Below are 22697 nucleotides of genomic sequence, written 5' to 3'. Positions count from 1 at the left end.
GTATTTCAAAAGCTTGTATGTGTGAACGCTTGCATTCGCCAGTCCCAGCCATCTCTCCCAGAGTCAAAATGAGTGATAAAGTCACCCCTTAATCTCCTTCTGGATGATTCCACACACAATATTTACGGCAATTGAATTTAACCCTTGACTAATGAGTGAATGTCTATTGGGCTGTAAATATAAGAATAGGATGTCCAACTGTTAGTTAATGAGCTGCATATTCCCTAAGGCTGAATAGAGCTAAGATGACCTAAATGAACTGAAGCTGGCTTCCTTAATAACTAGTGTTTATGTCTTCTGTTCATCATCTTGAATATTTATATCCATATGAAAGTAGAAGCAATTGTGACGGCACAGAGGTACAGGGGTTAACACGGTGTTGAGACCTGCGATGTACTGGCAGCCTATCCAGTATATCACAGAGCTACTCCGCCTCTCTCCGTGTGACAGCTGGGATAGGCTCCAGCCTCCGAGCGACCCTAAATTGGATAAGCAATTAAGAGGATGGATGGATGAATGGATGGATGCTTGTGAAAATAATTCACTAATGCTGCATTTTGAAGTTTAATCAAGACTTTGTCACACTGTTTTCTAGAAGTGCAACTGGTGAATCTGTACTGACACCTCACACTTTCACTTTTTAACTTTTCCCCGAAACATTTAAACTTAATTTTTTTCATTTGAATGAATTTACTACATTATGATCTTCCTTAAAGACATTCCCTTTGTATTTCTGAATGTTCAGTGTTTTGCTAATAGACCAGAAGCATTATGTCAACTGCAAGCCTTTAACTACTCTCTCAGCAGTCTCCAGCAGGGACCACTTCTAGCTTTGTAAACTGCACCTGGTGCACCTGTGTAAAATGAAGACGGAAAAGTGGAGATTTTTTGCGCAATTCAGCGGTGCTCATGTGTGATTACCAGTGTTACTTTAAAGCCCTTGAGTGCTTTCTGTGTTTGTACTTAGGTTTGTGTCGGTGTACGTGCCCCGCGCTTCTTGTTTGCCTGCTTGTGTTTTCTGCCGTCCAAGAGGAAGTTGTACTTTGTGTTTATTTTTTATTTTGTTTTGTGTACTGCAAGTTCTCCTGTCTCTAGCTTTCCCTCATCTGACCATCTATTCCAAGGTCAGCTTTTCAGCGGGCTTACAAGGGAATGATACAGAAGATTATTGCCTCGATCAATAAGCTCAAAATGAAGCAAAGGGGAGTTTACTTTATTGACTTTCTCGTGTACAGTGGCAGTTTTAACATTTAATTGTCTCTCTGTATTTAGAGCAAACTCCCATTTAGTGCCCGACAACTGTGCCATCGCAGGCCTTCCTCGTCTCGCTTGCCTTTCACTTGGGCACCATTTGAAACAGCCCTTCGTAGCTTAATTATTAACAGTGTTATGCTGCCCTGTTGTACTGTGAGACATTCAGAAAGCAAATAAATAAATGAATGGCTGTATTTTCAGTAGCTCCCTGTCTTTCTCTCTCTGATGCATGATTCTCTGTCTGTGGAGAATTTAGCAAAACTTGGGGTGCGTTTGATATCAAAGCTCTGTTCCCTCAGCTTTCAATCGACAGGGCAACAAACCCTCAGGTCCACATTCCTACAGGGGAGCGTGAGGCGAAACCGAAGAGAATCTGAGTGTGTCAAACTCAATATTCCTCCATAATGTACTAGGCCTCTCTGGCGCATGCTTGATCAATTTCATTTATTCATCTGCCAGGCAGAGCTATCCCTCTTGTTTTTCTACATCCATTTCATCATCCTCTTCTTTTTTTATTCCTTTTTCTCCTCCCCCTTCAGGCCCTGGCCAGTGAAATACTTTTAGACGTTCAAGAGGTCAAGCAGCAGTTGATGAAGAGGAGGAGGTTGAGGCAGGCCAACTCTGTGGCAGCAAAGGGCGGCCTCTCAGCCAAGTCTATGATCAAAGCCAAGTCCATTGCTGCCTCCATCCTCAATATGTCAGAGAATGATCTCGCAGACATAATGGAAACTGATCAGGTAAGCCCAGGAGACTGTGTTCACGATTATATACAAATTCTAAGTTAAAGAATTATATCAAGTTTAGGATTGATTAAGCCCAGGGCATTCAGCATACCTGTGATAGATTTTTTTTAATGCTGTAAAATTTTGAAACATCCTCAAAGTTTTTTTTGTTTCTGTGCATGTGCACCATGGATTGGCAAGGACAGTATAGCATTAATATTGGCTTTGGCTTTGGGTATCTTCTTTGTCAAGTAAAGCAAAATTAGTGTCAAAGAGCTACTTTGCTCTGTCTGCTGGGAACAGAAACTATAGATTGGCATCAGTCTGGAAAGAAGGAAAGAGGAGAGAAGTAGGTGCCATCTCATTTCATTTCATTGTCCAACAGTGTTTAACCTTCCTGGAAATGTCTGCTTGTGTCTGACCTCCTCTCATTGATGCGTAGATAGAGCAAGTAAGCAATCCTGGAGAACTTTAAAAAAAATGCGCAGAGGCATGTCACTAATAAGTTGGGAAGTAACAGTGCCAAAGCGAAGACTCCATGTTTAAAGTGAGTGTTCAATCCAGGCAAGATCAAAAACCTGTCAACTCCTGCAGCACATATCAACTTGATATAAGATTTAATAATGGCACAAGCTGAGTGCGTACAACTTTTTACCCCTCCTTTCAGGTAAAAGCAGTCATTGAACAGAAAATTCCTTGTTATTGAGTGTTGTCGGTTTTCAGAAGTCTTCCAGACTCTTTTACAACTTGGTGGGCTCCACCATAGATCACACCCAGCCATGTCATCAATTAGCAGCCCTATGTTACAATCAGCCTCACATCCCTGGGGACTTCCTCCCATCTATCACAAGATGAGAGAGGGCGCAGCAGACACTTACTCACACTTGAAACCAATTTTAGCCCTTTGCTGCACAGCTCCACCCAAGAGATGAAAGGGAACAGTTTCTCACTTGACAAACAGTCCCTTTCACCAAAGCTTTAACCTCTGTTGGTAAAATCACTCTTTTTCTCTTCACCACCTGTTTTCTTCCACTGCATTTTATTAGTGATGGTTTATTAGAATCTACTTGGTGCCTTAACACTGGTTTGTTTACCCCTTGTGTCTGTGTTTATTAAAGGATGTAAAAGGTTAAAACTTTTTTACTGTTAAAATTCAAAAGAAAGACTACAGTATAATGTAGTCTGTTGTTCACTTGGGATAGCAGGTACGGTTGCTGGAAAAAAGTTTGTGAACCCTTTCTGTTTAAATATGGCCCAAATAACCATCCAGTCTCATTCCCTTTTAACTCATAAAACTAGACAAAGACAGCCCCATTAAAGAGATGAAAAGAAACTATTAGACTCAGGAAAAAGGTGCCCAATATTATATTTGAAAAATTACACAGATCTCAGGAATTTGTAGGCTGTAATGATAATCAGGTGTTTCTATTTAAAGAACAGGGAGTTGTTGTTTATGTTTATCATGCTACAAAATGATCTTTAAATAGGGACATAAGAAATCCATAACCGGGCTGCCTTTGTGCAAATGAATTCAACACCACCAGGAGTGGTTGACCAACAAATCATTCCAAGAGGAAGCCTTGTAACAGTCTAGGAGGTCACAAAGGATCCCAGGGTAACTTCTAAGCAACTAAATGCCTCATTAGTTCAACATTGGTTCATAAAAGAGTTCATGAGTGTACCGCCAAGAGAACTCTAAACAGTAATGATGTGCATGACAGGGCTTCAAGGAAAAGGTAACCATTCTCAGTCTAAATATTTTGTTCGCCTGCCAGAAAGCTGGTTTCCCAATGTTTTCTAGAAAGATGAGGCCAAAATAGAAGTTATTTAAATGCGAATGATGTTCAGAGAGAAGAAAATGCAGAATTCCAATGTAACCTCTGAAATGTGGCGATTGTGGTTTGGACCTGCTTCACTGCATCTGGGCCAGGATGGCAGAACATCATTTATGGAGCGATGAGTTTTGAAATAAATCAGCAAATTTTAAAGGAAAATGTCAGGACATCTAAATCTCAAGAGAAAGTGGGTCATGCAGGAAGACAGCAGCCGCTCGGCACACAAGTCATCCCAGCAAAGAATAGCCAAAAAAGAATAAATATGATTTTTGGATTGAACATGTCAAAGTTCCGTCTTTTATTGAACAGAACCTCATGTAGAAAGTTCATTTGGGCAAACGTGAGCGAGGCAATGAGCAAAAGGTCCTCCAAGCTATTGTTCAAGAATGATCAGGATTTTTGTTTCTGTTTTTCCACTTCTTGGAAAATTGGACTCGGTTATACAGAAAATCAGAAACTAGCAAAGTGTTCACAAACCTTTTCCTTCAGCTGTAAGCAAAATATATGCAGAAGATTCCTAACAGCTTGTGGTTATTAAAAAAAATCACTCTATCTCATTATCCACAATCTGGACTCACTTATATATGTGACAAAGTACTGACTCATGATTTTTTCTTTAGCATTTTGTACAAGCAAATGTTTCATGTTATTTGTTTCTGAAATATGCCCCTCACTCAGTAAACTCTGAGCAGCGTGTCCACAATCTTTTTCGATTGTGAGTTACTCATTGAGCTTGAGGACTGACACGATGTTACTGTATCAGGATGTCCCAGCAGTGTTCAACAAGTCCAACACATAGCAAGTTTATTCATTTATTCATTTAGTTTTGCGATACCAGTGAGCTGAATGAGAGTTCAGGCTCTGTGGGGTTGTTTTTACTTCTCTTTTTTTACTTTTAAATGAGAACGCTGCATTGCCAACAGTTACTTTCTTTTAGTTTGATGTCTCTTGTCAACAATATTTCTAGAAGTTTTCAGCTTTGGAGGGCACTAGTACTTGGTTTTGAAATCGATACATTTTTGAATTTCAAGTGTTTCAAATTGTTTAAGTGAATTATTCCTGGTTCTATTTACAATTTCAGGGGATTTGGGGAATAGATGGCCTTCTTGTAATGACCATCATCTTTTCCTATTCTTAGTCATTTTCTGTTCTCTAGAGAAATAATCTTTGTTCACTTGTTTCTGCCTTAAAATTGTCAGTGAGCGCATTCGTCACTGTATACACAAATGCGAGTTTTAACTCGGCTGTGCAAAGAAGACACATAAATAACGAAGATGGAGAAATGCTCAGTTCAGATGGACTAAGGTGAGCTGAAAAAAACTCTCAAAATCTAAATCTGAGCTAAAAACCGTCTGGCTTGTTATCACTACAAAAGCCAGCACCTTTGATTGTATGGGAGCACATTAGTGCCAATGGAATGGGGGGACTTGCACGTCTGCAAAGAACCCATTATTACTAAACATTATCTACAAGTTTTGGAGTGCATATAACTGCTCTTGAATGAAGACTTTGCATGTTTTCAATGAGAAAATGCCAATCTAGTCAGTGATAAACCTGTCACCCATACAAAGCATTTAGCTCATTATGTATCAAGGAATTCCCTGAGCTTTAAACATCAATTTTAAAATCAGCATATCAGCAAAATGTCTAGGTGTTATTGTACTGATTCTGTTATATAATATGTAGGGCTTGAGTAACGTGCAAATCATACAGTTTATACAGCATCCCATCTTTAGGAATGTTGTTTTTCATTTATTAATTAATATCAATATTCACTTCTTTGCTTCTTTGCTACACATAATTAAATGAAACACACTTATTCCACGCATATTTACACACTGCTGTCATCCTCAACACTCTTACTGTCCACTATCCAGTTCATGTGTGCAACAGAGCCGCAGAAAGGCCCGAGCAGCTCCACGCTCCCTTGGCAACTTGTTGTGGAGTTAATGATCCAGATGTAATAAAGCTATAATTGCCAGGCCAGTTTGTTTTGCACCTGATATTGGATGGAGGGTCAGTGCTTTGTTATGTATTTATCAAGGGCCAGCAAGCGCCCACACATTTACACGCAAACACTTTCACACAGTGCATACATGCGTTTTACACACAGTGTTCACCTATGTTGTGAGATGTTTTAAGACAGCACTCACAAAAGGCTTTCTTTTTTTCTCAGTAATATAAACACACAAACACACACACTTGTTATGACCTTGCTTTCGATGTAGGTCTCTGTTTCCCAAGCATCATTCACTAATTAGGCAAAACAAGCACTATCACCAGAGACCTTATATAGGGTACCAAACAGCTGGGGATCAACAGGAAGAGATACAGACTTGCAGACTGTTGTCATACATCCTGTGGTATGTGAATGCTCCCAGCCATCATGTCAAGGTTAGTGGGATAAAGTGTGCAGTGAAATGAAACATGTCCAGTACTAAAATATATCCTTCCAGTGCTTCCAGTAAGACAAAAACAAGGCAAGCTGCTTTGTTAAAGGAAAGCCTTGATTATCGTGAATACATAATTAAACAAAGGGCCAGCAAATACAACAGTGAAAACATCCTTTAATATACAGATAGATTTTCTGTTATCTTCCATGGTTCAGGATTTTTGTATTTATTTGTCTAAATTTAGAGGATATTTGTAATTTAATTGTCTATAGCAATGATGTCAAATGTAAGACCCAGGGGCCTTAATTGGCCCAGCCTCCTTGATGGCTTTGGAAAATATAGAGGACATACATTTTTTTAGATTTTCCTGTTGATAAAGACCTCTCCCATAGCCCTTCATACTACACCAAAGTAGTTAAGTAATAAATAAAAAAATACATGATTTAAAAAGTATAAATACAGAAAAGCAGCCAGCTAGCAGAACTTCTGTAATTTGACACATTTATCAAGTAGAAAAACTGAAAAACGATTGAAATTGCATGGATTCCCTTTAGTCTTTGTATAATGTAATGTGCTTTATTAGTACACAGTACATAAAGCTGAATTTATGAAAGCTTTATTTAATTAATACTGTAATTACATTGAAAGAAGAAGTAAAAAGTGGACACATAGAATTAAGATAACTCCAACTCACATGAAACGGTTTTGTACCTGTTAGAGCCATTGTGTCACTGCAGGGACGTTTTCAAACCCACACACACACGCACTCAGACTTTTCTCCTCCTGCTCTTCCTCTTGTATCCCTGCGAGCCAACACAAGTCGCGTCACATCTTGTCCAGTGCCACTTTGGATTTGAAGTGAAGAGGAAGCATAGGTAGCTCAGGAGTACGTGCTCATGGCCATGTAGTTCCGTTTCACCATGTTCATTAGCACTGCCACTCTCTTAGGTCTTTACACATGAGTAGTATGCAGAGGCATTCTGGGATACCTTGCAATAGTCTCCACAATGCTTCTTAAAGGTCCTAACTGGTGCAACTGGTGCTACATTTCTGTCCTTTGGCAACAAATGTGTTTCTTTGTAGAAACATTATACCTCAATAATGTCTGACGTGACATTTTATACAAAATGTAAATATTCCTACAATTTAATGAAGGTTGTCGCTCAACACTTTTGATTCCTTGTCCTATGATCTCTAAAAGAAAACACTGCTGAGAATCTCCTTTTGTGTTTACAGGGGACGGCAGATTGCTCAGAGTATCCCAGAGATCAGCAGTGGCTGGCCCATGTAAACCACATTCTCCAGCAGAAGGTCAGTCTCACCTACTTGCAGTAATGATCACATAACTTGTTCCTGCTTAGGCAGTGCAATAGTCACAAAATAATATATTTTTGTTTTAATGTGCAAAAACACAAACGCTTGCTTTAGTCCCACTAAGATTTTAATTACCAGTCACACTTTAATCTGTTTACTTTATATAAGTAATTCGTGGTTACTGCACAGTTACTACTGTGTTCGAATAAGTCATTACCTGCAGTCCAGGCAGGCCTATTTTCAGTATTGGTTGCACAGGGAATTAAAAAGACATTGCAGAAATGTACTTGCTAATATGGTCTAACATAACAAACAAGTGCATGATTTATTTCAACAGAAAGGCAATTATGTATTTTCCCAACCAAAGCAAGTTTGTTTTCCAGCCAGCTATCAATCCATTTCCTTAACCCCTTATCTAATTCATGATCACTAAGGGGCTGTATCCCAGCTGACACTGGGCAACAGGTAGTACTAGTAGTAATTATTTAGTTATTATTTGCAAGAGCTTGTTTTATCAGTGGGGTTAGGTTAACTAGTGATTCAAAATTGCGCATAGGTGTGAATGTGAGTGTGAATGGGTGTGTGTGTGCGTTGGCAGTGTAGTGTGATAAATTGGTGGCCTGTCCAGATGTACCCTGCCCCTCGTCCTATGGTGGTTCCAGCCCCCCGCCACCCTGAATTGGATGGCTGGCTGGATGGACTGTGTCTCCATGTTCATGAGTTTCATGGATGGATCGGATTGGATGAGATAACAGAGAACCTAAAAAAAAACATGCATTCATGCTGTAAGTTGCTGTTGACCTACAGTAAGTTGAGCTTTCTTTGCCATACTGAAGCAGGAAATTCTATCAAATATATGTAATATCTGGTCCTAGCTTACTTTGTTACTATGTAGTTGTTTGGGATAAATCAGCAGCAGCAGCAGTGAGAGGAAAAGGAAACAACAAATGCTCGTTTAAAGACACCCAAAGAGTGAGCAGGATGATTTCGCTGTAAAAATTCCTCTCTTCCAAACATCACAGATGTTCTGTTTAGAATTTTTGAGTTTTGATAAAAACTTAGGGTATTTTTTTAAACATGTAATATGTTCACTGTGTAAGAGATTCAAAGAGTTTCATTTCAGTGCATTTGTGCGTCATAGATGTTGCTTCATTTTTGTTTGTTTTTAATAAAAGCTGTGTCAGATAATTAGAGATATCCAGGCCCTCAGGTGTGTCCAAACCTTTGGCTGGCACTGTATATGTTTTTGAACAATGAAGAAATCTATTTATTTATTGACTAAGGCATTTTATTTATTTATCTATGATTAAGTGGATGTTTTGGTGTCTACGTTACAGTTTGGTTTAGCCAAATGTGGCTTTGTTACTTGTCAGTCTTCAATGCTTGAAAAACAAAAATTGGCCACCAAATACAGTAAGTGGAGGATTTTTTTCCCACCCCAACGATCCTGCTCAGCCTCTGAAAAAAAAAGACAATAATGCAAAAGATAAACAAAGAAAAGCAACTAGATTGTGGCTGTGTTGGAGTCTTTGTGAGCACACAGCCAGTCATCTGTGAGTGCTCTGCTGGAGCTTTGCTCGAGTGCTGTCAACGTCTGCTCGCTGTGATATGTGTATGATTGAGAGTGTCGAGTATGTGTGTGTGTCTTGTCTGTGTTCTTGTCAGCGGCTGCCGCAGGCACTCATGCGTCGCCTCCGCACCACGACACACACCAGACACTGTTCTCTTGTTCCCCAGATCTTCTTCTGACCTTTCCACCTTCCTCTCCCCCTCCCACACTAACACACACACAACACTCTACTGAATCCATGTTTTTCCCTTCTAGCTGGACAGCTCTCAGTCCCTGCTCTCTCTCTGCCATCCTCCACTGTCCCGCATTCTTCACTCTCTCTCTCTCTCTCTCTGGCTCAGACCCCGAGGCAGCTTGTTAGTGGGGAACTAAATATTGATTTGGCGGGCCTGTCAATGCCGGGAGAATGAGCTAGTGTCCACCAGAGACCTCGGCACCGGCAGCCTGCTATCGACGTTTTCCGTGGGCAGAACAGGGATGGTGGGGGGGGGGCTGGAGTTGGTGTGCAGAGTGGAGGAGGAGAAAAGCGGAGTATGACAAGGCTGAGACTCGCCCCCAGGTCCCTGTGGGGACCACTGGGACCACCGCAGTCATCCCCCTTCACTGAAACAGACTTTTTCTATCCCCTTTCAAGTCCATCTTGTTCTGTTTTTTTTTTTTTTTTTTTTTTTTGGTTTTTTTGCTGTTTGTTTATTTTATTTTTCTTCTCGGCTCGATCATGCAGTTTCTTCTCGCTGTCTGGTTTTTAAAAGCGTATTGTCATATTAAGTGGACACCAGGCTCTGTCTTTGCCTTTCTCTTTCATATTTCTATATTTTTTGGGGCAGCTGGTGGGACATCTTGCATGCCAAAAGATCAGGTTTTTTCATAAGCTTAATTTATGTGTTTAAGACCGCTGTGATATTGGACCTACACTAAGTGAAAGCTGCTGCAGAGAAGCCAACATTTTCTAGTGAGTGCATACACTTCAAGAACTCCAGTAAAGTACCCGCTTGGTTTTTCGACTCTCTGTCATAGCTTATGAAAGGCTCACCAAGCAGAACATCTGTGAAGTGGAATGGCCTGGGCTGTCACCCTGTCTGTGACACTAATAACACACTCCCCTAATAGCGATATGATCTTACCCGGAGCAGTACTCATACACACTTCCTCGAATAAAAAGACACAGAGACAGAAATAGACCCAGTGAAAGGAAAGATGAGAGAGATCCATGTCCTTAACTGGCTGGCTGTCACCAGAAGAGGATGAGGATATGTCCATCTGTGTGTGTGTGTGTGTGTGTGTGTGTGTGTGTGTGTGTGTGTGTGTGTGTGTGTGTGTGTGTGTGTGTGTGTGCGCACCACACTCACGACAGCCTCATCTTGTCACTGTCAGTGCTTAATGGAGCTGCCAGTGGGACAGCACTTTATTATCTCAGTGGCCCTGTCAATGGCAAACCCATCACTCATTCTCTGTGTGTGTGTGTGTGTGTGTGTGTGTGTGTGTGTGTGTGTGTGTGTGTGTGTGTGTGTGTGTGGATACGACGATAGGTACCTATGTGTGCGTCTTTGTCTGTGTGTGGGCCATTGTTTACAATCACTGTCATGCGCTGCCACATGTCAACGTAACAAGAAAGAGAGGTGTTGGCAGTACGCTAACAAACTCTGTGTTGCAGACCTGATGATATGTGATGGTGTATGTGTTGAGGTAACTGCTCCCTTCATTCCATAGAAGTGCCATAGATTTCCGGAGCCCCCTCACCCCTGCCCCACATGTCCACTCAAAACAAAATGAAACATTGCGTTCATTTTCTCGTCTCTCACCTCCACTGGTGAGTTAATGAAATCAAACCCTGCGCCTCTCAGTAGAGAGCCACCGTAAGCAGCGCTCCATAGCCCGAATCAAGGGACGATGCTGTCTAATAATCATGAGCAGGCCAGGGGGTGTGCTATATGGCTCCACCTCAACCTACCATGAATAAGGCCAGCGGTGAAGATGGAGTGTCCATGTGGGCCATGGGGTCCAGGTACCGACCCGGGGAAGCATTGATTTAATTGCCTTTGGTTTATTTGTGGAGTCCTAATTATTGACTGGAGGTAGAATTTAATGGACCAAGTCTTTATGAAGACAGGGAAATGACTGCCTTCTGCTGCTGGCCAATAATGAACAGGAGCAGCATGTGCATGCAAGCGTGTGCACATGCACGCAAGCACACACGTTCCCTCCAGATCATTTTTCAGACTCATTTTGTATACACACACACCTATCTGAAGCCTCATGACAGCATAATAACATTTAAAAAGTCATTGACTCTGTTGATTTCTTTATGAGAGGACAGTGGTTTGGTTTACTGGTATGAGGTGGCGCTGAGGGCCTGCTAATATTTACCTCACAATCACACCCAAGGGAGACGTACAAGCATCACTTCTTATCAGCCTCCGAGCTATAACAAGCAGGTGAACATTACATTAAGACAGTGGTAGAGACAAGCCAGACCAATCAGGACTGGACTTGTTATAAAACATCAAAGGCGTTTATGGGTGGTCTCTAAGGCTGAAATAATTCCTGTAATTTCAAACCTGTATCAAACTTTCGGGAGGGTTTCCTGTAGCCCATTTCTACAGTGGTAAATAGCATTAAATAGCACTTTTTTCATGTCACTTCTTATAAAGGCTTCACACTATATTGGTATTTCTATGAGGTGTTACATCATTAACCCTTGGTTTTAAAAATATCTATGGCTCTGTTTCCATGCACTCTGAAACTTTTCTGTTGTTGGTGGTGCTGTGAGAGTGAGGAGCAGTGTGTTGTGTTGTGTGGCTCATTATGCCTCTGTAATGACAAGGAACAGCCCTTAGTCCCACACTTCTCTCTGAAGGAAAGTGGCTCTAATTAAGCTCCAATTAATGACTGAGCTAATTAAATCAGACACTCTTTTTGGTCCCTGTAAGTATGTTTGTATGTGTGTGGAGGGGACTTGAGTTGAGACTTTGTACTGTAAATGTGTCACTGAAACAGTGAAGGGTTCCCAGGAGGAGACTAATATTATTGTTGTTAGTATCAGAGTGCTCTGTGAGTTTTCTGGCCTATTCAGCCTGCGTTTCAGATAAAAAGAAACTGCAGATGCAGCTTCTTGCTGATGTTCCTTAGCCATTAATGGGTTGGGTGATTAAAGCTGTTGAATTTGCACTACATGAACAACAAGTATTGGGCCACATCTCTTAATCTTTGAGTTCACGTGTTACCGAGCAAGTAGCCATACAGTCACGAAACATTTGTGGAAAGAATGGGTCATTTTCAATAACATCTCAATCTCATTCAGTAACTGCACAGTTCCATAATTCATCCGGCATTAACATCAGCACAAAACTGCGTGCCGGGAATTTTGTGGCATGGGATTCCATCATCATCATCATCATCATTTATTTATTTATATAGCACTTTAAAAACACAAGTGGTAGACCAAAGTGCTGTACAATACTAATATGCACATAGTAATAAAACCAGACATAGCAATAAAATAAAAATATCAGTTACCCACAGAGTTAAAAGCCAGGGAATAAAAATAGGTTTTTAATAAAGACTTAAAAACTGGCACTGATGTAGCCTGTCTAATATGAAGAGGAAGGTTATTCCAAAGCATCGGCGCAGCAACAGAGAACGCTCGGTCTCCTCTAAGTTTCAGCCGTGACTTTGGGACCGAAAGCAGCAACTGCTCAGCTGACCGAAGGGAACGAGTGGGGACGTGGGGCTTCAACAAGTCAGACAAATAAAGAGGTGCCAGACCATTTAGAGATTTTAAAACCAATAAAAGGGCTTTAAAACTGATCCTGTATTCAATTGGAAGCCAGTGTAAAGAGGGCGTCCTCTAGGTCTAATTTGCAGATGGCTACCACTTTTGTCCAGATAACAGAGCAGGGGTGTTGAACAGAAGGCCAGAATCTGCCTGGGTAAAGACTCCCATCTTGCCCCATGATGACTCAACAAAGAGTACATAGATGTAGAACTTTTAAATGCATTTTCATAACTTTTACAGTGGGTTCGTGGAAAAAATGAACTTTTCTTTGAATTAATAAAAATGTTTTATAATTGTGGGACAGTCTGGGCAATGAAATGCCAGAACGCTTTCTGTAAGTTTGCATGTCTGTCATGTAGTTTCACTGGTCCAGCCCACTTAAGTACTCAATTTTAGTTAAAGTTGAGGGGCAAGGTGAAAAAAGATTTCTTGAAGCCTCTTTGGTGCTTTAAATGTTACTGATTGTATCCAAGGGCGATTTAGTCTGCTGATGGGCACAGTAGACTAACGGGGCAGTTGTTCTGCTCATTTCTAACTGTACCCCAGTAGCTTGCATTATTTACAGTTTATCCTCTGTCTGAAAGAAGGTATTTTAGTTCTTCTCCTATTAGGACAATTCTCCTTTAAGCCGGCTCTGTTTGACTGCCGCTGGTAATCTCAGGTACACACCAGAGCTGTGTACCTGAGATGACCATATTAAAGATATACGCTCTCAGTGACATCACACAAAGCCAATAGTAGAAATAATCTCTTTAGATAAGGATTCACAGCGATTATTCTGTCTCATTATTGAATAATAATGAGTCCACAATCGGTAGTGGTGTATGTATGAAAGAAAATAAGTAAAAGCGTAATCAGGAACTTTTAAGTTAATATAGAAAAATTATCTACACTGAACTGATGGCTTGATGCATTGCCTTCCCTCTGAACCCACACTAGAAGCTGGTAAGTCTTAGCAGCTTTTTATTTTGTGACAGCTTGCTGCCAGCACAGCCACTTTTCCTGACTGCAACTCCTTCCCAGTGCATTACCTTGACCGATGAGCCATAACTGTTACATAGCCATGTTCTGGGTTCCTGAATTCCACCTAAAGGTTGCATCTGTTTTGTATGGATATCACCTTTCTATATTTATACCCCAATCATGCCTGAATCACCTCATTTTCACACCTAATGAGTATGAACCTGAAACAAAGACCGGGTGCTTTCCTATGTTTAATCTAGGGTGTATTTAGGTCAGATCCCTAACAAATGCATGTTGCGCTCTGAAATGATGTTTGCAAACAACGTATCAAGAAAAGGAGAGATTTTTAATTACAGTATTTGTGGCCCCAAGTGTCCAATTCCCTTTCATATCAGTCTCCAGTGGCCTAAAGGGGAGAAAAGCGAGGGATCTGCTATGCTGCTGGGGTAGGTAATTACGAAGGAGAGCAAGAGAATAGGCTCGTCGGTGCTTTAGTGATTTTCTTACCTGAGCCCCTCTTTGCAAATGTGACATATTCATTATTGGAGATAATCAAATGCAAGTACGGTGCCTTTGTGCTTTTTTTAATCTATTTATCATGTTGTTGTTGTTGTTATTCCCCCGTTTGATAAATTTGATTTTCAAACAAAAGTGAGAAGATCAGAGATCAAAGAGCTGTTTCCACCCTCCCTCTGCTATAAAACTACTGTAACTACTTCTCCCTTACCTTGACTAGTGGCCTAGATTGGAGATGACTCACTAGCCAGAGACAAAGATGTACAGCAGGTTTCCCTTCACACCCCAAGAAAGCCTATCATAGCACTCACTTCTTCATTTATTTATTTATTTAACACTCAGCTCATATCAGTAGTGCACACTGGCTTTATTATGTATAAACGTACAAACTGTATGAAAGTTTTGGTTTTTACAGCTGCCGATATGCACACTCCTTGAAGATTTTTCAAGGACCTAAATGTTGTTTGTATAGCAGAGTACTGGAGTTCAGTGGCAACATCTACATTATTAAATATACATGACTATTGCAGTTACATTGACAATAGCTCGTGAATAACTAAGAATCCTCCTTGCTAAGGTCCTCTTGTATTTCTTTTTAGGCTCTGCAAGCCTCTCCTCCCTCCACATTTCTATTCATTTAGATATCCAGCCATCTGACACAATCTCTGAAACCAAATTGGGCCCTTGGAAATAATTGTGTTAACCCATTCCGAGGGAGAAGACAAAAGAGGTGGAATGATTGATCTTTTATTTTTTTAAAAAAGTTGTGTGTAATGCCACTACCAGACCAGCGTCGCTGGAGTGCGGAAACTTTGAGCTGCTTGTTGCCTTGAGGTGTGCCCCAGGCTATAGCATAGCAGTGTCATTTAATTGGCTCATAAAAACACCTCTTGCTTGCAGCCCCTGTCCTTGTCCACACACACTCACACACGTATACCCACACAAACTTGTCAGTGTCAGTGGCTTTGCACGTCAGTTCACTCCTGAAACATGTTCATGAAATCATACATAGACAAAAGGTCGGCTCTGCAGGGCCTGTTGAATAGTAATGGATGCGAGTTAGCATGGCTTAATGCTACAGTAGCTATTTTAGTTTTGCCAAAGGGGACAGGGCCTCTTGCAAAACAGCCATTGTGTTGCTGGTGCTTGCTAGCTCCGCCAAAGGGGACAGGGGCCCAGCTAAATCAACTGTAGCATAACATTAGTGCCAGTTCTTAACACCGCCTTAAGCAGCCCAGGGGATCCAGCCAGAGCAGCTGCATCACAGCTTACCTCCAACCATCCTGCAGGGTATCAGTCCCGAGCTAATGTGGCAGTCAGATGAAAGAGAATGATAGTGCTGCTTGTCCCATTTGTGAGCACTTGTGTTTTCTTGTGTCAGAATCTGCTAGTGTAAGAAACAATCAAAATTAAGGCATTTTCATTGAAATTCAATATCAGCCAAGAGACAAATTTGCACAATACACACACACACACACACACACACACACACACACACACACACACACACACACACACACACACACTTCATTACATCAACACTCAAAAAGCTTTATAATCCTGTTGATGGTTTTTGTGTACCTACTCGTGTTTATACAGAATCTGTTCCTTGAATTTCTCATGACTTCAAATGGGTAATGCCTTGTTTTAAGGGATGATACCTGTGATGAGTGGCAGAAAGGTTCATGGTGTCCTTTGTTTTTTCTTTTTGTTCCTGTCTGAGAAAAGGACTGCCAAAAATAAGTTTTTAAAATGAAGGAATTGAAAGCACATTGAGTTTGTTGCATACATTCAGCATCTTTTTTTAGGCCTAAATCTCACTTAATGTTAGGTTTATCTAGATCATGTTTACCTGTTAGTGTTGTTTACTCATATTCCCACATCGGGACTTTTAATGATCCAGTCTCCCACTTTGCTATCCCACAGAGCCCCGTGTTGTGGCTGTGTCTCTATTTTAGTGCGTTTGTTTGCATAGTTAGTGGCTCTAAGTGCAATTAGCTTATTAAGAAATGTGAGTGTGTGTGTGTGAAACAGAGAGAGTGAGCTCTCTCTGGAGGACAGAGGCAGAGGGAGATGTCTCAGCAGTTACTTCAGTGTAGTGGTTCTCTGAGGAGTTATGCTGTGTGTTTGAAGCATCCAGTGCTGCTGGAACTGACTCCCCAGTGCACGCGTGCACAAGTGCACACTCACACACACTTTCTCACATACTTCCTGGCACATACGGCCTTGTGTTCCCTGATTCTTTTACCTTTAATGAAGAAGAGAAGGTGTCAAGGGGCAGGAGAACTGCGTGTGTGTGTATATTTGAGTTTCTAATGCGCACTCTCCAGCTGTATTTGAAACTGAGTACTAAAAGTTTTAAACTAGGTTTTAGTACCATTTTGGATCCAAGCATTATCTGCAAACTGTCACCATCTTGGTGACAGTTTGGATCAGTGGGTGGGAGCTATCAGCTAATACTGACAGGCTTGGCTAGCAAATTCTATCCTTATACTGTATACTTGCAACACAGACACCTGAACATTAGTCCAAAGTAACATACAAATAAAGTACTAGACTTTAACTCAAAACTGAAGCACAGATATTGCTATTAAATTTGTTGTATAATTACTTTAAAATGCTCCAAAAAGCACAACACTGCAAGCACAGTGGCATGGCACAACATAGAGCCACCTTGACAGGACAAGACTCAGCTGTACATCTGCACATAATGGATAAAGGTCGCTGTTAGGATGCCTGTATTCACATTTTGGACAGAGAAGACAGAGTTTGAAAGCAAAAGAGGCCATCGATGTCGGTGATGTAATGATGTAATCGATGTAATGAACATCATTCAACAGAGGTGGTGACTTACGACACCAGCTGTCAGCCACCTACAATGCAGTCTTGACATCCCTAACCAGACAGCTAGCAACTACAACTACCTATGTCAACACTCACACACATTATAAGGAGTCTGAGTGCTGACATACCATCCATAGGGTTGTAACCAAGAGAAAAAATAAACAAATAAGGGTTTAACATGGGAATCAATGGAGCTACACTTTGGCACCAGCCTCAAGTGGTGCTCAGAACAACCTCAACTTCATTTTTCAAACCTGGAGGTTTCTCTGTTACTGTTTGCTTAATCAAGATCATATTTTACAATTTTTTCTTCTTTCTGCTTCTGTGTGTAGTTCGAGGGCTCTTGTTTTCACACTCTCTTTTATGAAATAATCACATCTGTCCTGTCCCCTTCTCACTTCATGCTATGGGACTTGGTAAATTGGTCAGGGAAATATCATGCTTCCCTTGCTTACAAAATGTGCCTATAAAAAGCATTGCATAACTTAAGGGGAATATGTATGGGTGAGTCGGTGCACATTCAAATCAAATCCTCCTGTCGATGAGGAAGAAAAACAAAATTACCCAGTACTCTGAGGAGGAACCTGCCAATTCTTTGTTTTCACATTTATGAATTAATCAGTATCAGCTCTCATCCTTTCCTCTTCCTGGTATAGATTCAATCCAGTGACGCACACAAAAAGCAATACTTTAAGTTTTTACCATTGGTGCTAATTATGCCTAGAGGCACAATAAGGAAAAAATGGATAAAGCTTCTGGGAAAATGTATTGTCTCTTTAGACTCATGAAAACAAGAATGTGGGTGGCGTTTTTTTTTTGTGTTTTTTTTTTACAGTTACAGGATAAAATTACTCTTTTAGAGCTGTTTCACAGCACTACTCACAAGAAACATTAATTCAGTTCATTTTTTTATGTAGCACCAAATCACAACAACAGTCACCTCCAGGGGCTTTATATTGTTAGGTAACGATCCTACTGTAATACAGAGAGAACCTCAACAATCATACAATCAGACCCCCTTTGAGCAAGCGATTGGCAACAGTGGGTTGGAAAAACTCTTTTAACAGAAAGAAACCTCCGGCAGAACCAGGCTCAGGGAGGAGCGGCCATCTGCCCTGACTGTTCGAGGAAAAATGACATTCCAAAAATCAAACCAATACCGGTTCGTCTCACAATTAGGGACTTTCTGTCACTCAGACGTGTAGATATACTGATTTTTAACGTGTGGTTTTATTGTTTGTTTATTGTTTATTGTAGTATTATGTTAAAAAAAATTATATTTCCATAGAGTTTTTCCTGTCCACAGTGGACAGGCATGTATTGGGGAAAATGTTCAGGATCAATGTTGGGATACCATACCTCTGCTGGTGTGGACGGGAAAAAACAGCAGACCTGTTTAAGTTAACATGTGAATGTTTTTTACAGCTGGCTTGAAAAAAAAACATGAACTGCATTCTCACTGGTCAAAAATGGAAGTTTAATAAAAGTGAGCTGTGGAGTTGGGCTACTGCTGTGTAGGCTGCTTTGTGATTTACTTTATCTCAAAGTGGCTGTTCCCTGAGAAATTTCACAAATCCTGAGGCCCTGCTTGGGCTTCTCTTATTTCATAAAACAGCAAACAGGCTGCCAGGTGTAAAAAAAAAAAAATATATATATATATATATATATATATATATATATATATATATATATATATATATATATATATATATATATATATATATGTATATGTATATATATATATATATATATATATATATATATATATATATTTTATATTTATATATATATATATATATATATTTTATATTTATATATATATATATATATATATAGCTGGATAGATATATAAAAAAATCTGATTTTATTTTTTAATACTTGTGCTTTTGTGCGTGTTTTCCTCATTTTCTCTTCCCCTTCTACCGCCACCCCCACACCCTTTTTTCTGTGCTTCCCCTCCCCTGCAGATCCCCTCTGCCGGCCAGCTAATGGAGGCTGTGCGCGTGAAGATGAAGGAGAGGAAAGTGCTGACAGAAGAGCTGGCCACGCTCGCAACACCAGTCAGCGAAAAAGCCTGACTCCCTGGGCTGAGGCTGGGAAAACTGTCATCCTCTTCTTTTCCTCCCTCCCTTCTTCTCTCCCTCCCCAGCTCCTACTCGGTGGGAGCCGGGCTGAGCCAAGCTGGGCCGGGGCAGCAGAACCAATATTTGTGAGAAAAGCGCTGTCGACTCACTCTGGGCCACTGGCTCAACGCAGCACCCCAGCTTTTGTAAATGAGCCCTCGACATCTGTGTTAGCACTCACTGCACTATGTCTATCAGACAGGGCCCTTTAGTGCCAAGCTAATTTACAGTGCAGCCACTCTCCTCCGCTCTCAACGCAGACCTGGGGTGATAAGGCAAATGCTTACTCTAATGTTTAAATTACACTTTTTGAAACTTTCTTTTACCCCTTTCCCTCTAATTTATTTGGCACCTCAAGAACTTTTAGGTTGCAGGGACTTGATCTACGCATGCCTAGTCGACACTTTAGGAAAGTCCAAAGCAAGAGAGAGCAGAATATTCACTGCAAGGAGCTCCAGAGTGTATTACCCTCAGATCCAGTTCAGTGATTGAAGCCTCATCTGTTCCATTTATGAAATGCACTGCAAGTATTTATTTCTGAAGGAGATTGTTAAAGCTTCTAATCTTTTATTTTGTTATGTAATTATATTAAGTATTGCTTGATTTTTTTTACCATTTTGTTTAATAAACATTTACTTAATTTCCAAAATAAAAGCCCTTTTAACTTCTAAAGGCTGCCTTTTTGTGATGGTCGCTGTCGTTTGCTTTGCTGTGCTCTCGTACTTTGCTTGTTCTGGCAGTTCAAAGGAGTGTCAGTCAGAGTGGGATGGTGACTGAGGATGCTCTGCTGGACTGCGGGGTTCTCGCACCTCTCTTATGATTGACAGCTGCCTGTTGGCATGGTTCCTGTCTGTAACAAGTGGCCCCTGCTGCTGACATCATTAGTAAGGGTCAGGATGAGCACACACGCACACACACAGAGCCGTGGTGCACAAGAGGAGTGGTTCCATCCTTGACACAGCTACCTCCACTTCCTTTTATCTGTTTCCCTTGTCCTCCCTCTCTTATTATTCATTTTGAATATTAAACCACAATCCAGGTCTCTGTCCTTGAGTTTGCATCCCACTCAGGAGACCCACACGCCTCCTTTGAAATTGCTTCTTCTTTTCCCTTTTTTTTGAATAACCACTTTCCTCCTTTCTTTTTATTATGTGTAATAAACAGTGGCACGAAGGATCCTCCGTTCAAGAATTAAAAAGAAATAATTCCACTTTTTAATCCCCCCCACCAACCCCCCACCTCCTTCTCAAATATATGCTAATGATGTCGTTTTCCTTTATCTTTTTATAATAAAGGATTAGGCCAGGACTGTCTCTATCTGCAACTCGGGGACCAATTTAGCTGGGATCCAGGAGAGACAAACCCTAGTGGTTAATTACCATTCATTAACATAGTTTGCATCTTTTCTTCTTCTCCAATACCCATGGGCGAGCTATTGTCAATATTTGTCCCATATAAATTTCTTCACTCTCTTTTCCTGTCACTGTCCTCCAGCGTAATGGAGCTAATGACAAACATTAATAACTCAGAGAAATCCGGTGGCACCGTGGGTAAAGAAAAGCAAAACATCACAGAGACCCTCCTGCATGGCCCCGCCCTACCCCTCCGCTGTCTGTCTCTATTTCTCCCTCTTCCTCGTAGCGTGTAATGCACAGTCAACATATTTGCTCACCGAAACCCGGCCTCGGCTGACGCGCTCGCTCTATTTCTGTGACATATTCAAATGCGGGGCCCCTCAGCTGGTACTCCCTTGGGTTTAATTAACCTGGCCTTGCCTCTGACGCTCCCTCAGTGAAGATGTTAAAATGATCTTGAAAACACCCTTCAAATAACCACCACCACCCCCATCCAATGCGCACACACACGCTCATTTCTTCCACTAGGCGCTGTGTATGATTCATCTCCCCTTTTCTTTCTCCCTCCTCTGTGTAGGAATGGCATGCCATACTCTTCTTCTCTTTCACTCCTTGTCTTCCACCCTTCTTTTCTTGTACAGCTCTCATTAAGAGAGGTTTCCTGTGGGAATTACTTTGATCAGTAGTTCCAAATGCAAAGTTTTTCTCCCTTCCCCTTTTATTCATTCCAACACAATCGCGGTGTCATTTTCACTCTATCTTTATCTCTTTCCCTCCCTGCTCTTTTTAAATCCAACTTTCATGTATATTTTCTTTCCACTGATTTCCTACAGGAGATTGTTCCTGGAGGGATAGAAGAGGGTTAGGGTTACAGGTTGGCTTTGGGGTTCATCGAGGATTTCTGTGCATGTGTGTTGTTTGTCCCAGGGCTGTCTTTCTGGTACTTTTAAGTTCCCTTTGTCTGGTGAGTCTGTGCCACTTGGGTGGGAAGGCGGGTAGACCTAAGTACAAAGAAAAGTAACGCGCAAACTGAGAATTTCTTCTGCCTCCATCTGATACACAATTAGTCCTTGCCGATCTCGTCAGCCAGCTGTGGAGCGAACAGAAAATAGCCTCTGGTGATTTCCTTTACTTCGCTGACACAGTTTCACACCCCAGCTATTGCTGCCAATACATCAGACTGCTTTGATTTTTGCCGGCACAGGCGCTTGGCACAGTCTAAAATAACAAGGTGCTTGTGACATACAGCCAAATGTGTTTTCAACAAATGTATAATGCAGCATGTTTACAGTTGTTCATTGTGTTAGTCCTCCGTGTTTGATCCACAGAGAGATGGTTCAGTAATAAAAAGGTAGATGGGGTTTACAGGGCGTATGACACAAATCGCGCCACATCTCAGCCTAATAGTAATTTCTGTTAAAACTCTCATACTCGTCTTGTCAGTGTATCCATATATAATGTTCTTTTAATGTTGCATCATATGGCACTTTACAAAGAAGAAGAAGGAAAACATTCTCAGTGTGTCCTGATGCACGTGTGCTGTGTGTACAGCCTCATTGATCTTCACTTGAACAAGTCCCTTATCCTTCTCTTCTGTGCTCCAGACATGAAACAGCAGCAGATTATGGGTGGATGCGGCCCGCCGTGGGAAGCTAGGGAGCAGATAAAAAGGCAAGCCACTCCTGGGAATAAAGCTATGTTTTGATGCTGTGTGATGAAGCAGAGCCACAGGGTGAGAGGAAGGGGAAAGTTACAGAATCCATCTATCTAATATGTAGTGTATATACTGTATATCCTGTATTTTCTGTGGTTTTTCTCCCTCCCCGTCGTTTGGCTGCTCCACCGTAGCCGAGTTCTTCCAGCACTTTTATTGTTCTTTGACACTCGCACTTTCTCTGTCCCCAGTGGACTGTCCTGAGCTTTGTTCACGGCAGCTGTCTCTCTAAAGCCATGGCCAAAGCTTCTGCCGTGAAAAAAGAGAGAGGAAAAAGGGGGGGAATGAGACAGGGGTTGATCCCATCTCTAATCCACCT

At 41.2% G+C, this 22697-nt stretch overlaps 1 protein-coding gene across 2 annotated transcripts in view; it reads left to right on the top strand.

Moving 5' to 3' along the window:
- Positions 1-19975, top strand: part of cntln (centlein, centrosomal protein) — a 95058-nt gene extending 75083 nt beyond the window's left edge. For both annotated transcript variants that reach the window (XM_085409715.1, XM_085409714.1), the window contains 3 exons: positions 1794-1991; positions 7441-7515; positions 19154-19975. In XM_085409715.1, coding sequence (XP_085265841.1) covers positions 1794-1991; positions 7441-7515; positions 19154-19264 — 384 coding nt within the window. In that variant the 3' untranslated portion in view covers positions 19265-19975. The remainder of the gene's footprint in view (positions 1-1793; positions 1992-7440; positions 7516-19153) is intronic.
- The last annotated feature ends 2722 nt before the right edge of the window (positions 19976-22697 follow it).

This window comes from Rhamphochromis longiceps, linkage group LG6, assembly GCF_057381845.1.
Source record: "Rhamphochromis longiceps isolate RC_006_pf linkage group LG6, R_longiceps_female_GT1.1, whole genome shotgun sequence".
NCBI classification, from domain to species: Eukaryota; Metazoa; Chordata; class Actinopteri; order Cichliformes; family Cichlidae; genus Rhamphochromis; species Rhamphochromis longiceps.
Note: the sequence above shows the minus strand (reverse complement) of the source record. Positions and strands in the feature narration are given on the sequence as shown.